Source organism: Molossus molossus, unplaced genomic scaffold (genome assembly GCF_014108415.1).
Source record: "Molossus molossus isolate mMolMol1 unplaced genomic scaffold, mMolMol1.p scaffold_m16_p_19, whole genome shotgun sequence".
In the NCBI taxonomy this organism is placed as follows: Eukaryota; Metazoa; Chordata; class Mammalia; order Chiroptera; family Molossidae; genus Molossus; species Molossus molossus.
In genome coordinates, this window is record NW_023425354.1 from 36,567,025 (window position 1) to 36,584,102 (window position 17,078).

General features: G+C 45.8%; 1 protein-coding gene across 1 annotated transcript in view; it reads left to right on the forward strand.

The window, feature by feature from the left end:
- MYO1D (myosin ID) overlaps positions 1-17,078 on the forward strand; it is a 327,233-nt gene that overhangs the window by 82,069 nt on the left and 228,086 nt on the right. The window contains exons 2-7 of the mRNA XM_036269296.1: positions 8,012-8,220; positions 10,808-10,901; positions 11,965-12,130; positions 13,528-13,581; positions 14,679-14,774; positions 16,931-17,047. Of these exons, the coding sequence (XP_036125189.1) occupies positions 8,012-8,220; positions 10,808-10,901; positions 11,965-12,130; positions 13,528-13,581; positions 14,679-14,774; positions 16,931-17,047 (736 nt within the window). The remainder of the gene's footprint in view (positions 1-8,011; positions 8,221-10,807; positions 10,902-11,964; positions 12,131-13,527; positions 13,582-14,678; positions 14,775-16,930; positions 17,048-17,078) is intronic.

Consider the following 17,078-nt stretch of genomic DNA (forward strand, 5'->3'; position numbering starts at 1 on the left):
GAATGAATGAACGAACGCACGCATGAAGTAATATTAAAGACGTCGTTAAGAACTGCCGTTATTCTGTTTCTGCAAGGCATGCCGTACTAAATAGTAGACGTGTGTTTTGAAAAAGCAGCTTTATCTTAAAATGTGTTTATCAAAAGTAAAATTTTTTTCCATTGCAAAAGTAAGTAGTACAGGAGATTCAGCCGGGCATCTCCTGACCACACTTTGTGCCTAAGTCCCTTCTGTGCTGCTCACATGAAGAGATGCTGCTCTAGAGAAGGAAACCAAGACATGAAGTCAGGAAGCCAGTAAAACCACTGCCAGTGGCCCTCCCTCGTGTCTTGTGTCCCGTGGAGGGGCTGCTGGCTCTAGAGAGTCCTCGTGAACGAGGAGAAGACGAGGAGAATGCTTGCCGGACAGGATGCCAAGCAGGGTCATGATTCATGGCGCCTACGAACGCGACCCTTGCTGTGAGGGTAAACAGCATGCACGAGGCAGCAGCGTGCAGACCCGGGGCCTGAGCGGAGGCGAGACGCTTCCTGCCATTCAGACAGCGCGCAGTATTGCTCATAATGAAAACAAGACTTTGTGTCACTGCACCCGACCACGCGCCAGTGCTGTGCCGAGCGTTCCGACGCGTGGGGACCCCGCTTCTTACAGCAGTCCTGTGAGGTGGACGCTTGCACTGCTCTGCTTTTCAGATGGAGAGAGTGGGAGCATGCAGTGGTGTACACCTAAAACTAACATAATACTGTATGTCCGCTGAAACTGAGAAATACATTAACAAGAAAGAAAGTGGACCGCAGAAGGTTAAGTAACCTACACACAATGACAGAGCTAGTTAATGCTAACTGCAGTCAGGCGATGGGGTGCCCTTTCTTAAGTCACCCTTCCCTCTGCTGTGGAGGGGCCAGGGACACCCCCGTGCTACACTGGTGGGCTGTGGGGGTGCTTCCCCAGCACTCTCTTCCGAGGCTCAGCATGTTAATAGAAAGTCCAAACAGAGCACCCTCCTCCGGGTGCTCTTGGGCAGGGGAAGGCTGGGGGACAGTGGGTGATCACATACATAGCTCAGATGTCCAGTAACGTCATTTTCAGGGTGTCACCTTTGACCCCACCTACTTCCAAAGCTGGGTTAGGTATCCTTTCTCTAAGATTCCAGTAACCCATTCCATTTTTGTTATTGTTCAGTCTTTCCTGAAATAGTGTGATGGCGCGCGCGCGCGCGAGAGAGAGAGAGAGAGAGAGAGAGAGAGAGAGAGAGAGGATGAGGGTAAGAAGGGAATGATAAAAAGAGGTAAATTTTAGTCCATCCACTATAAAATATGTAACTGTAACTCCATGGCACTGCCTGTGTGCGCAGACCTTTGAGAGCAGTAACACCATAGCCTATTCTTCTCTGTCAGTCGGGCTCTTGGCATAGTGCCTGGCACTTACTAGTTACTCAGATGTTTGTGAATATACACAGTCAGTAACTAGCAGAGCCAGGATTCAAACCCCGCACTGCAGGGCTGGGACGCGGAAGCTCCTTTCCGACACGCAGCCCCTGCCCGTGTCAGGAATGTACAGTCTAACCGGGGGGATACAGCAGACAGACCCCGATTTTGCTGGAAGCGGCAGAAGCAAGGTGCCTTCACCCTTAGGAGAGATCCTCCTCTAAGAACTGGGGAAGGTGAACTAAACCTCGCTGAAAGTTGGCAGTCAGCGAATGCACGTTGCAAAAGTTTGGTACGTCGATAAAGGAAGAGGTCAAAGTTCTGTGTGCTTTGAAAACAAAACTACAATAAAGGGTGCCCTTTCGAAATGGGCCAGCATTGTTGGTTCAAAAACCCACACCCAGGAAACAGACGCGTATGTCATCGGTGGGCTGGATCAACTGCTGCAACCTCTTTGGAGAATAATATGACAATAATTCATAAGTTTACACATACCCTTTGAGCCCTCAACCTTAATTCTAGAAATGTGTTCATACATACACATATGCACAAAGAAATATATACTGTTGTGTTTATAGCTGCATTGTTCATAGTAACATAACACTGGATGCAGCCTAAATGTCCACCCAATAAGGATGGGTTATATTATTGTATAATATAATATGAAATTCAGTAGTAAGCAGGCATAACAAAATGAGACTATTTTCTATTTACTTACATGAAACTATCCCAAGGTACCTATTTTTTTAAATATTTTTTAATTTATTTTTAGAGAGAGAGACGTCGATGTGAGAGCAATGACATCAGTCGGCTCCCTCCTGCACGGCCCCTACCAGGGATCGAGCCTGAACCCTGGGTGTGCGCCCTGACCGGAAATTGAACCGACAACCTTTTGGTGCGTGGGATGACGACCAACCAACTGAGTCACATGGGCCGGGGACCAAGATACCTATTTTTTTTTTTTTCTATCCCCACCTGAGGACATTTTTGCATTTATCTTTAGATAGAGAGGGAGGAAGAAAGAGAGAGAAACATCGATGTGAGAGAGACACATCGAGTGGCTGCCACCCACATGACCCAACCAGGGCCGGGGACAAACTGCAACCGAGGTACGTGCCCTTAGCGGAAACCGAACCCGGGTCTCTCTGGACCACAGGCCGACGCTCCAACCGCTGAGCCAAACCGGCCAGGGCAAGATATCAATTTTAATTAGAGAAAAAGTCACTTATGTGTGCATGTGTGTGTGTGAATAAACAGTTTCTAGAATTCACAGGAAGCTCTGATGAGGGACGCTATGGGAAAGATGAGAGAAACTCGTCGCTGTCTGTTCACTGACATCTTTTCAGTCGATTACTAAAGCTGTATTATCTATTCAAAATTAACCAAAATTTAAACCTACTGTGTAAAGAAGCTTGAGAAATTGGATTTTTATGAACAACTTTTCATTTCGACCTACTTTGAAATTTACAGAAAAGCTACAGGAAACCCACCAGAAACCTCCTTGGAGCGTGTCTCGTGTTTCGTGATGTCTCTGACTTCCTTGTAATCGGGGACATTCTTCAGCCTTTCTGTGTTTCGGGTTTTCCAGTTGTTCTGTAGAATGTCCTTCAGCGTAGGTTTGTCTGCGGTTCCCTCCTGGTTGGATCCAGGTTCTGTGCCCTTGGCGGACCCCAGAGCGGTGGTTGCTGTGCCCTCCTCGCCGCGTCCTGTCGGAGGCACTGGACTGTCAGGGTCCGCAGCCCGGCAGCGGCGGCGGCGGCAGATGCGGTCTCCCCGGGGCACACGTGGCCGCATTCACCCTGTCTCCTGCACTTGAGCTGGGAATTGGGATCCCTAAGCTCATCCTTTACATTCGCCACCTTGTCCAGCAACGTCAGGAGCTGCCAGCCAACCTCACGTGGGTGTTAGCTTTCCAAAAATGTTCTGAGGTGTCACGCACACGGCCCCTCAGCTCCTTGAGCTTCCAAGAGGTCGACGAGGAGAGTCCGGTACAGCTGGCTCGCAGCTCCCTGCATCCAGATCACACCATGCGCCGTAAGTGCTCTCTTTGCTTCCGGACAGAGGCATGGCCTGTTTTTCTATAATAAATGTTTCAGGATTCCTCTACAAAAGGCCGTTGTCCGCCAAAGGCATTCTTACATTTTCTCCACTGCTGCTTATTAATTCCGACACTTTTGAGAACCTCTTTGTTTTTCGCTCAGAAGCCAGTGGAAAGCATCAGTAAATATTTCTGCACTCCTGAAACCGAGTTTTGAAACGTCAGTCGTTGTTAAGCTATTTTAACTATTTGAGCTCTAAAGAAAATACCTGAGCAGAGTGAACACGTAGTCCTGGTGTTAGCGCTGGGGTGTCAGGAGTGGCTGCCTCGAGGAGCTGACGCCCAGGCTTGGAAGTGAGAACCTGCCAAGCGATGGAGGAAGCAGAGGCCAGGTAGGGACCGGGCAGAATGAACCCCGTGAGCAAACCGTAAAGTCAGGGTGCTCTTGGGACAGTACAGAGCTCATTGATGTGGAGACAAGAGTGACGGAGAGGGGCTGGAGAGGTGTTGATGGGTGTGGGGTCATGTGAAGAGCACCTGGAGGCCAGAGCACAGAGGACCTTGTACTGGACCGCGGAGTTGTGTGCCACCCTTGTGGCTTTCTCTTGAAAGGGGTGTGTTGTCACAGTCTTTGCCACCACAGTCCAGTTTTCACGATCTTACCTATATTGTTATTTTCTATTTACAGTACTTCCCTGTTCTTTTTCTCTGTTTTTGTTAATCCTCACCCAAGGATATTTTTTCCATTGAGTTTTAGAGAGTGGAAGGAAGAGAGGGAAGGAGGAACGGGGAGAGAGAGAAACTTCGATGTGAGAGAGACACATCAGTTGGTTACCTCTCGCATGCACCCTGACCAGGGCCAGGGATCACACCTGCCACCCAGGCACGTGCCCTTCACCAGGAACCACACCTGAGACCCTTCAGTCCTAGGGCTGATGCTCTAGCCACAGACCCACACCTTCCAGAGCTGTTTTTCTTTCTTTTTTTTTAATTCCCAGAGTCAAGCCCAGTGTTTGGTACAAAGTCGATCTTAAACAAGTATTTAAAGAAGACATCATAAAAGTTTATCATAAAAGATCTGCACACTAAGGTAGAGGCTGTCGAAATGCCTTCCTTGGTCTCCTGGGAGAGATGGGATCCTCCTGGGTGTTTTCTAGGTTAATTACAGCAATTTCCCCTGGAGGCAAATCAAGCAGGTGCCCACACTACCCCAGTGCTTCCTTTATACCCCAGGCTTTCAAAGCAAACGAGATCTTGGATCGGTGTTAATGTGTATACTAGCACCATCTAGCGGTGGTTTTAAGCAAATTAAAATTTCATCTTGGATAACAGTTTCAAATAAGCTTCTAACATTTTGTTAAGGCATTGTCTTTGATACAATATTTTGATGAACCTCTATCACTCTGTCCAAGTTAATAATTATGCCTTTGACTATTTTATTTGTGTTCGTTAACTGTGTCTTAACAAACATGATGCCTAGAACTTTTGATGAACAAAATCATTTGATGTGAAATATAATGGAATTTTGGAGGAAGTACATGATTAGACAGACCTGGACTCTTAGAACGGCGTTCTAATCTCATATGTTGTTTGCTGTGCCTCTTAGTCACCAAGTTCCAGACTCATGAGGTAATTTTTTCTAATATCCTCCTCCTTTTCTTTTTTAAAAATGTTTGGACAGTGCTTTTAAAACTAAAGAATCCTGTTCTTTTAATTATTATCCTTGAAGACAGCTGTTTGTCATGTCATGCAGATTTGAAGGGTAAGCTAGGAAGGCTGGGCAGTGAACCTTAGCCTTTTATCACTTTTGTGTGTCTTTGAACATGAGTTGTGTAGACATTTTGCATGCGACTCGCCACTGGTTGATTGACAGCTGAGGCAGGGAAGCGGATTATGATCATTGAATTAATTCCTCGTGGGTAGGGATCACTGTGATTTAAGTAATAATGTTAATAAAATAAAAGCATTTATTAAAAAGCTCCTTCCTGCAGAACATAATTGGAAACATAAAATTAATTGTCTCTCTCGCTCTTTTTTTAAGCACTTACACAATGCCAGGGGGAGCGAGGGGTATAATTATCACCATCTTACAGATGAAGAAGCGGAGGTTAAGTAGCTTTCACGAGGCCTGGCTGCTGCTGTGGTTGCAACGCGAGCCTCAGACCTGGATGCGCAGGACTGCGGGGCCCGCCAGTCCAGCACCCGGGATCCTGCTCTCACAGTCGGCGGGTGCGTGGGAAAAGCACCGCAGGAAAATGCACAGAAACCCCTGAAGCGGTTCATAACTCCTACTTAAATATACACCCACTGCTTGATAAAAATCTTGGTTTTAACTTATTGTTGACATTATCAACATCTGTTTGCTTCCACTCCTAATTATAGCCCCAGCCTTCATTCCAGTGTGAAGGGAGTTGAAGGTTCCTGTTTGCCTTGTGCTCCCAAATGCTTAGTTCTCTCCGCCTCACGGGCCCCCCCACAGGGGTGCCTGGAGCCGGGGCCCCACCACAGGGGTGCCTGGAGCCGGGGCCCACCACAGGGGTGCCTGGAGCCGGGGCCCACCACAGGGGTGCCTGGAGCCGGGGCCCCACCACAGGGGTGCCTGGAGCCGGGGCCCCACCACAGGGGTGCCTGGAGCCGGGGCCCCACCACAGGCGTGCCTGGAGCCGGGGCCCCACAACGGGAGTGCCTGGGGACAGGGCCCACAACGGGAGTGCCTGGGGACAGGGCCCACAACGGGAGTGCCTGGGGACAGGGCCCACAACGGGAGTGCCTGGGGACAGGGCCCACAACGGGAGTGCCTGGAACCCGGGCCCCACCACAGGCGTGCCTGGAGCCGGGGCCCCACCACAGGCGTGCCTGGGGACAGGGCCCACAACGGGAGTGCCTGGGGACAGGGCCCACAACGGGAGTGCCTGGAACCCGGGCCCCACCACAGGCGTGCCTGGAGCCGGGGCCCCACCACAGGCGTGCCTGGGGACAGGGCCCACAACGGGAGTGCCTGGGGACAGGGCCCACAACGGGAGTGCCTGGAACCCGGGCCCCACCACAGGCGTGCCTGGAGCCGGGGCCCCACCACAGGCGTGCCTGGGGACAGGGCCCACAACGGGAGTGCCTGGGGACAGGAGCACTGGCCAAGCCAGCGTTTTGCCCAGGTCACCACTCCCTTCACATGTCACCCTTGTGTCTGGCTGTGGGTCTCGGCAGGTGGAATGTGATGGTGGCAACTGCTTTGTCAATTTGGGTGTTGGCCAAGCTCTGGTTCATATGTTTATATGTATGAGTTAATATGTAAATAGTGACTATATATAGGTTTTCCAAATTTTATATTTTCTTTGTAAATATAGGCACAGAATTGTGTGCAGTCACCGTCATATCACATATGCTGGGCTTTTGGGGGGTTGTTTTTTTACTCTGTTCCTTTGGCTTCCTTCCAAATGCCCACGTGGCCTTCCTCCCCCTCCCCCTATTTTTTTATTGGTTTTAGAGAGAGAGAGAGAAATATTGATGAGAGAGAACATTGATTGGCTGCCTCCTGCATGCCCCCCACTGGGGATTGGGCCTACAACTTGGACATATGCCCTGACCGGGAATCGAACCGGTGACCTCTTGGTGCATGGGTCGACGCTCAACCACTGAGCCACACCAGCTGGCTCCTCACCCTATTATATGTATAAAAGGATACATAAAACATAGCATGTAGTCTTCCGTATTTTCCCATGCTTAGGTAATCATTTATAAAACATCCATGTGCAGTTCTATATACTAATCATATATGGGGTGTCTTTTTAGCCTTTTATGGTGAAGGTGGGATCAGATTATAAATACTTTTTGTAAACACATGTACCTTGCAACTAGCTGCCCCTTTTCTGGCAGTCTGTTCCCCAGAAACGAAAGCACCGATTTGTGAGATTGTGTGTCAAGAGTAGTTTCTACCGTGTTACTCAAAGTAGCAGGGAGGAAGGGGGAAGGTTACATAAATAATGATGTGTCTCTGCTGTGGGTTTTTAGACAGTCATTTAAAACATGAATTTGGCTTTTGCCAGAAGTGTCTTACTCAACCATCCTCTCCATTACGGATTTTCCTGTTTTTATTTCTTTACTGACATTTTAGTGGCGTTTCAAGCGGGAGAAGAAATACATGTATTGGGACCTTTTTCTGTATACTTGACAATTTGGCTAAGTAGATTCAAGACCTATTTTAATGTCTATGTGCTTTCTTCCTAGAGCTCTTAGGTTGTCGTCCACTCTCCCCCCACTCCCATTCTTACCCTTCTGTGTTCTGTATTTTAGACGTCGGAAATCCCCTGCCTCCAAAGAATTAAATTCTTTCTTCTTTCTTGACTTCTGACCCCGACTGGCCCTTCCCAGCAGCAGCATCTCCGCTCAGCCTCAGACACTGTCTCTAAACATAAACTCAGAACCAAAGAGACGTCAGTCAGAAATTGTGCCTGTGACCCTCGGATTTTCGGGGAGAGAAGACACTCACAGAAAAGAAACAGCATTTCCGTATAACCACAGCGACTGCCTCCTTTCCTTTGGCTCTGTACAGGTTTGAAAAGGGGCGCATCTACACATTCATTGGGGAAGTGGTCGTTTCCGTGAACCCGTACAAGTTGCTGAACATCTACGGGAGAGAGACCATTGAGCAGTACAAAGGACGCGAGCTGTACGAGAGGCCGCCGCACCTGTTTGCCATCGCGGACGCCGCCTACAAGGCTATGAAGCGGAGATCGAAAGACACTTGTATCGTGATATCAGGTATTTCAGGGGTGGGAGTCCCTGTACCTCCAAGGCCGCAATGTAGTTCACTTATTCAACACTCAGGGATCCAACTGTTTGAGGAGATCCTTTGTCGAAGTTAGATACTTAAGCAGTTTTTTTTAAAGAAAAAAGAATGTGACAAACGTTAAATACTAAATTATTCACAGCATTTCTGACCACCCTCTAGTCTGGGTTCATCTACAAATGCGTGTTACATCTGGATGGACTTCTAGTCGGTTTGTAGACTGAGCTGACTTGGAAATTCCTTCCTTCCTTCCATCTCAGACACATAAAAACACTGGATACGCTGTAACAGAAATTATTTTAGATCGTGACAGAATGAAACTGAGAAAATGAAATCCTGAGGTACCAAAAGCGAAGAATGAACTCAGAGTCAGAGGGGTCAATGGGAAGCGGTATTGAGGGTCGTACTGGCCCGGGGCTGGAAACAGGCTGGCAGAGCTGGGGGCACCCACAAGGAGGGAGCCGACTCCGCTGGCCCAGGAAGAGCGGCTGACCCTCCACGGAAAGCCGAGCTTGTCAGGGAATCTCGCGCAGGAAAATGGGGGCAGGAAAAATACCTGCCCGCTGACCCAGGAGGGCCTCCCCCGGACTGGAAACTTCTTTTGGTTTATCAAAACAACTCTGAGTGGTAAGTAAAGCGGTTGTGTTTCTACTTTACAGATGAGACTTTTAAGGGTCAGAAGAGTTAAGTCACATAGTGTTAAGAGTTAAGAGAACAACATAGCCTAGGACTACATTTTGTGAAAACAAATTATGTCCAACAGTATTGCCTGATTACAAAAGGGGGGGAAAAAGCTAACAATTATATGTGTATTAAGTAAACGTAGTCCCTTTGAGGACCTCGCTCCCCCCAAAATTCCAGTGGTAACAGCCGTGAACAATAGAGTGTTTATCCTTTTATACATTTTCTGTGCATGTACAGATACATAGTTACACGTGCATAGATAATTATATTGTAAATGCATAATTATAGAATTATAGCTGCTGTTACATAACTCCTTTTTTTCATTTAACAACATATAATGGACATTATATAGTAGTGCGTTCTCTAAAAACTGTAGTATTCTATTGTATCAGTGGATCATAATTTATTCACTCAATCCTCTACTTATGGGCATGTTATTTTCAGATTTTAGCTATGACGTGGTCTGCAGAAAGCCTTTTAAAACCTGTGGTGATGATGATTTTATTATATTCGTATTTTAAGATTAGTATTTTATTATATTACATTGTATTCCTTTCGTAGTATAAATTTCTACAAGTAGAGTTTTGGGGTCAGAAGGCATAAACATTTAAAAATGGGGGTAGATAATTCTAAACTGATCCCTCTTCCCCCTTTTACCAGTGGTCATGCTTGTTCTGTGCCACCCTGTGCCTTAAGCTTGCTGCTCACTTCATTTTTCTTTAACCAAAATTGCTTTCTTTTAATGAAAGAATTCTTTTGTCCCCATTAAGATGAAAAGAAATACTGCTGTGGAAAATAAGGTTATATTAATTTAGCTGTGGCTGCTGCTTGAATCACTTGCTTTTTTTCTGCTAGACTTAAGAGTCATTACGGGGGACTCTAGTGCACTGCTGGTGGGAATGCAGACTGGTGCAGCCACTATGGAAAACAATATGGTATTACCTCAAAAAATTAAAAATTGAACTTCCATTTGACCCAGTGATCTCGCTTCTAGGAATATCCCCTAAGAAGCCTGAAACACCAATCAGAAAGAATATATGTACCCCCATGTTCATAGCAGCACTATTTACAATAGCTAAAATCTGGAAACAGCCCAAGTGTTCATCAGTAGACAAATGGATAAAAAAGCAATGGTACATATACACAATGGAGTACTATGCAGCTGTAAGAAAGAAAGATCTCTTATCCTTTGAGACAGACATGGAGGGACCTGGAAAGTATCATCCTCAGCAAAACAAGCCAAGCAGAAAAAGACAAATACCACACAATCTCACTTATATATGGAATATAATGAATATAACAGTCTGAGGAACAGGGTAGACCCAGAAACACGGAAGTAGGGTACAGACTGACATCCCTCAGAAGAGGGGGTGGTAGGGGGTGGGAAGAGATAAACCACAGAACTTATATGCATGTATGCATAACCAATGGACATGGACAACAAAGCCGGGGATGGGGCCAGGGGGATGGGGAAGAGGGTGTCAATGGGGTAAAAAAGGAGAAACATCTGTAAGAAAAATAAAATTAAAAAATAAAACTATGCAAAAAAAAGAAAAGAGTCATTGTGAAGTACTAAGACTTTAGTTAGTCTAAGGAATTAGTTTATCACATTTTATCTCTTGATGATTTTTACTAAGTATCTTGATTTGTAATGTATTTGTTGCTTGATTTGTAATCTATTTTTTAAATTACTTAAAAAATAATAGTCTTATTTTTTTCAACATCGTCAGAAACAGTACCTTGTCAAGACAGGATGAAGTAACTCAAAAAAAGCAAACATCGAAACATAGGGATTTTAAATAAATAACTAGCATCACAATTTTAAATTATCCTCTTAAAAATTAGCTTACCTAAGCCTTGTACAATTTTCCCCAGGGGAAAGCGGAGCTGGTAAAACCGAGGCCAGTAAGTACATCATGCAGTACATTGCGGCCATCACCAACCCCAGTCAGAGAGCCGAGATTGAAAGGTAAGGGCGACCTGCTGATGGGGGCAAACTCTGGTCAGAGCTTTGCTTTCTACGTAGACTTGGCTAGACCTAAACTCTGGTGTGTATCAACGATGTACTGCTGATAAACTTCTTGGATTCTCTAATTGCATGCTGTCCCTACTCTTATTTCTATCACTCTGTTTATGTGTTTGTTTTTAATAGGGGAAAAGCTAACTACTGCAATAAGCTTTATGTAAAGATAAAACAAAACAAAATTATTCTGAAACAGGTGGAAGTGTCCCCTTCTGGTTTACCACTGCTTCCGTAATCGTCGTAGGTGGTCAGCAAAGACGTTAACATTCACACCGGCGGGCTTTATGGTGCAGATGCTCGAGGTTTCTTGCTCTTTCTATTTCTATCTTTTTAAAAGTACGTTCTGAGGAGCCCAAGGGTCCGGAGCGTGAAGGAGACTCTGGGGGGCAGCTCCAGGCCATCCTTGTCACAACTGGAACTCCTGACGATGGAGGTCCTGAGTCTGGTCCATTTTCTAAAGGGCCTCGGCCCCGCGAGGCCGCACAGTGAGTGGAGGCCAGCCCGTGTCGCTGTCCGAGGCCCGCACGGGTGCAGCATCTGGCTCGCAGGATCCGCTTCATACACGTATACGGAATGAATCCATGGGTGGTGGTTTTAAGAAAGGGAGAAATGTGGCTCTAAAGCCACTTGCTCACATGGTGTGGACTTTTGGGAGTGAACAGGATTTTTCAGAGTTGCTACTTTGAAGCTCAGTGGTCACTCACTGAAGAGCGACACTCCATGTACACACGTCAGTGTTCAGTTCCGTGAATGGAAGGAAGGGACGCTGGGCTGACGTGAGAGAGAGAATGTGGTGTCTGCCACCCAGTGTGGGCTTCTTTCTTTCCATCCTAAGGGCGCTGGAGGGTCAGGTCAAAAGAGGTGTTTTTGTTCCTTGTGACTTCTGTGTCTCTGGGTCTGTTTTGTTCATCACCTTATTTTGTTCGTTATATTCCACAAATAAGTGATACGTGTCTTTCTCTGACTGGCTTATTTCACTTATAATGTCTTGCATTTGTCTGTGTTCAAGAGTGAAGAATATGTTACTTAAGTCCAACTGTGTCTTGGAAGCTTTCGGAAATGCCAAAACCAACCGTAACGACAACTCGAGCAGGTTTGGGAAATACATGGATATCAACTTCGATTTCAAGGGGGACCCTATTGGTGGACATATCAGCAACTACTTACTGGAGAAGGTAAAATGTGCTTGACTTCTCAGGGTAGTGTTTACACGTGCTGTGTGTTGTTTTTTACAAACCTAATTATAACATTTATTTAATTGCTTCAAAGTAGCTTTTAATCCTATTCTCCCTCCCTTCCTGCTCCTCAATTAGATTTCTGGGATAAGATACTCTCCTTTTGTATTGTTTTATTAGCACTGACAGTATCAAGTTGAAAAAAGGTTACAGACTTTGTAGATAGAGATTTGGGTCTGGGAGCAGGGGGCAGTGGGAGAGGTCTGGGAGTGGGTGCCCACTTCTGGGTAATTGAACCAAACACTAATCTAGGACTAATCAGTTCTACCCTTTTTACACATCATCACCTCCTATATGTGTTGGGTTTTTTGGTTGGTTGGTTGGTTGGTTGGTTGGTTTTTGGTTTGTATTTCATGCATTGCCAAAGAGCTATTACATTCCTTCCCTGAAATAACACTCTTTTCCAACAATCATGCCCGTACAACTCTTTTAAATTGAGATATAATTGACATGGAACATTGTGTAAGTTCAAGGTATGCGGCGCATTGATTTGATACTTTCGTGTGTTTGTTTTTTTCTAATTAATTTGAAATCTCATTTTCTTCTTCGTAGCACTTTAAGGCAGCACCGTACAGTGTAATGTGTTTGTTAAATTGAAGTCAGACTATTAAGGAAATTAAGTGTTTCTATCAGAATCAATTTAGAAAGGACAGGAAACGCCAGGTATTATCGGTGTTTTTTCCAACTGTTTTCATGGTTTCGCTTTCTGTGTGTGTTTGATCCAGGGGATCCCCGGGAATGAGCAGATGCTTTCTTTGCAGAGTCTTTTAATAGCAGTCCCTCTGGGAACTGCCCCAGGCAGGGGTCCTTAGGCCATCTGGCTCAGGCGGCTTTTACTACAGGATACAAGTCTCTGAACTGCCCGCAGACCCTGGGGAAGGGACTGTTGAAAGCATCTGTCCCTTCCCTGGCCGGTTTGGCTCAGCAGTTAGAATGTCGGCCTGAGGACCAGAGTCCTGAGTTCGGTTCCCACTAGGGGCACATACCAAAAAAAAAAAAAAAAGGAAAAGAAAGGATTTGTCCCTAAACTGTCTTTCCTATTCTCTCCACTTCCAATTTCTTCCTTTCTAAAGAATAAATCCCATCTTTAGAGTCAAGGTTAAAAATATCAAAATTGCTTTATTTTCCCAAAGTTTTGGGAACTCTGTTTTAAGCCGTAAAAAGAATGATAAAAAAATGTGCCCAGAAAACCACATAAAGGAGACCTCGTTTTAGATGGGTACTATCCACAGGGTCTTTAAACGCACTGTTGCTACAGGACTCCCCGAGAAAGTGGCCCCTGGTTTGTTTTCGGGGCACCTTCGCAGATTAACCATTTTGATGTGCTTGTTTCTTAGTCTCGAGTGATCGTGCAGCAGCCAGGAGAGAGAAGCTTCCATTCTTTCTATCAGGTTGGTAATCTGCTGTGATGCAGGTGATTGGTCATGTGCTCAGTTGTGCAGGAAGTAAGCGTTTTTATGTTGGGTTCTCCCCGGGCCCGTGCCTCCCTCGTCTCCCTTGGCCCGTGACACGTCATGCACGTGCACTCGTGCACACCCCGCCCACGTGCTTCCTCAGAGCTCTGGTTAGCCTGGCGTCTGCGAGAGGCTGCCCAGTGGTTAACCAGTCCGGTGACTGCCTTGGTGGAGCGCCACCTGCATGTCCTCGCAGCGTAGGTAACAGTTCAGTGACTTGGGAAAGTCTTCCTTATCCTGTCAAAGCTGTGACTGCTTAGGAAAAACATTGTCGAATACCTGTTTTGGGAATGCTTTTAGAGAGGAAGACAAAAGCTTTTACAGTAGCCCTCCAGTTGGCAAGTCTTTTACTCAGAAAACAAGTTTGATACATTATTACAATTTGTTAAAGCCCAGTGTAATATAAACCAACGCTAATAAACACAGTGGGTGACCAACTTAAACTTAAACGATGCTGTCTCGGATTTTTTATAAGATAAAATCGTAAGCCAGTAAGATTGATTTCCACGTGTAAACTGTCACGATTACCCCATTGTCCTCCTTGCCTGGGATTCGGAGATGGATGAGGAAAAGCCTTTATTTTTTCATGGTGATTCAGCATGTGACTGTCTGCTGATACCTCTCACTTCTGTGACAATACTGACGTTTTCTGAATTCTGCAACACAGCTGTCCTGTCTAGAGACAGTGAGGCTGCTAAACAAGTGTCCAGCACAGGTCCTGGGCTCCTGTTTTACAAGTGACCAGTATAAAAGCAAAAACCTTCTATGCCAGTCACGCTGTGAAAGAGCTAAGACTTTCCGAGTAATTTTCTTCATGACTGTATGACATTCTCCATGACTGATAACTACTGAAGCCATTTACCTTCAAGGTAAAAAAAAAGTCAAAAAAGCACACAAAAACTTCAAAGCCAGAAACTTTGGCTTTCAGGGGACCTAAGAAAATTAAGCCCCGAAAATGAATAAAAGCTAAATTGCCATGGTTAGAACGTCTGATATATTTGGTTTAGCGTATATTTTGCCAATTTATTTTTCAGCTTCTCCAAGGAGGTTCAGAGCAGATGCTACGCTCTCTACATCTCCAGAAATCCCTGTCATCCTACAACTATATCCATGTAGGAGCTCAACTAAAGGTGAGCTTTTCCGCCCCGGCTGGTTTGGCTCAGCGGTTAGAGCGTCGGCCCATGGACCAAAGAGACGTGGGATCGATTCCAGTCAAGGGCATGTACCTCAGTTGCGGTTTGATCCCTGGCCCTGGTCAGAGTCGTGCAGGAGGCAACCAATCGATGTGTCTCTCACACATTGGATGTTTCTCTCTCTCCCTTCCTCCAGCTCTAAAAATATCCTCAGGGGAGAGTTAATTTTTTTTTTTTTTTAAAGCAAGCGTTTCCTCTTTGAGATTGCTAAGATATAGTATCAAAGAATCAGAGGGGACATTAAATAATTATCTGGTCCAGCATGCTGCCTTTAGGCAAATGAATGACTTCCATTACTAAACTTCTCAGAGGCAGAGAGTCAATACATTATTGACTCAACAACTTTGCTTAATAACCCATTTCTATATGTCATCACCATCTGACAGGAAGTTGCTCTCTTGTGATCTTGTGTTTTCTTTTAATTTTTAATCCTCTTCTATTATTTTGACACTATAAAAATATTGATATGTCGAGGCAATCCACCTCAAAAGAACATACCATATGATTTGGCCAGAGGCAAGTTGTTAAGACAAAAGAAAATCGAAGAGCATTTTGGTTGAAATGACTGTCAAAGTTCTCCCTTCACTATTTTTTCAACTACTGATCTGTCCTAGAAGTAGTTTTGTGACCCTTGGAGCATTTCTATTTAGCTTTGAAATTTTACCTTTTTTTTTTCTTCCCTTGTGTGTGAGTCCTTGCACACATACATAGGTTCTTTTTATTTCTAGCCAGTTTTCTGCTAGTCATTTTTCAGCTAACCCTAAAATAGTTTGTTGATGGTAGGCTGTGAAACAGTATCCACAGTATGGTCCTCGTTTGTTGGGGGAAGGAACTGTATACAAATCAGGAACGATAAGGAAGTTAAATATCTCACATGATAAGAGCCCTGAAATCGGGCAGTTGCAGTGTTGGTGAATTCAGTGCCTTAGCAATATCGATAGGGACCCAGATGTTTTCGTTTGTTTCTCCAACTTACAACTTCACCACCCTCCCTGGACTTGGCTCGTCTGCCTGGGCTGCTCTTCCTCATGGTCCCGCAATGGCAGCAGCAGTTCCAGGAGTCACAGGCAGAGAACGTGTTCCTGGCTCATGTCCCTTTACAGGGGAGGGGAACCTCTTTTCTGCCAAGGGCCATTTGGATATTTATAACATCATTCGAGGGCCACACGAAATTATCAACTTAAAAATTACCCTGCTATACTTGGTCAGGCTAATTTGGTGAGGTGTGTGATGTTCGCAGGTATTGATTTCGTGGGCCTCATATGGCCCGCGGGCTGGTTTACAGGTGGTGCCTTCTCACTGTGTCCTCCTGGGGTGGAAGCGACAATAAATCTCTGTGCCTCTTTTGTAAGGGCGCTGATCCCATCGCGAGGGCTCCACCCTCATGCCCTCGTCACGTCCCAAAGGCCCTGCCTCCTAATGTCACCTTTGGGGTTAGGGTTTCAGCTGGTGAATTTGGAGGGGAACACAAACATTTCATCTACAGCAAACCCTCTGAACCAGTCAGAAGGCCTGATGCACTGAATGTTTGTGAGAAGGTGAAATTATAGTCCCAGCCTCTTTACTAGCTCGCTGAATGATTGAGGCAGGTGGCTTTGCTTTGAGCGTCTTCTTTTCCTCACCTGTGGAATAAAAAGCCTGACCATACAAGAGAGGGAGCCTTGTTTCCAGCCTGTACAGGAATAATTGTGGAACAAGGGCCACGGGTGACACTAGCCAGGCACGTGGCTTGGAGGCTCCACGGCCACGTTTTTCCTTTGTGAGCTCACAGCCCATGCTGTCTCTCAGCTTCATCACAGAACAGCGATTAGCTTCTCTGAGTCAGCTCAGGGTGTGCTCCCTCCCTGTAGGTGCCAGGAAAGTCCAGGCGCCTATTTGGGGGTGACAGCGGTTCTCACACACACGTGAGCGTTGTACGTGCTGAAGGACAGTTCTACCCTGGAGGTTGTTTTATCTTCTCTGGATGCTCAGTGACTTGCTACAAAAGCGCCAAGACCTTGACTAAACTTGAATTTAATCTCATAGTGATTGGATGTTAATGCTCATTTGAAATGTGTGTGTGTGTGACTTAACTTTTCCATTTTCGTTCCTAGTCTTCTATCAATGATGCTGCAGAATTCAAAGTGGTAGCGGATGCCATGAAAGTAATCGGCTTCAGACCCGAGGAGATTCAGACGGTGTATAAAATTCTGGCTGCTATTCTTCACTTGGTGAGTGGGGATTCCCCTTAGAGTCTGTCGC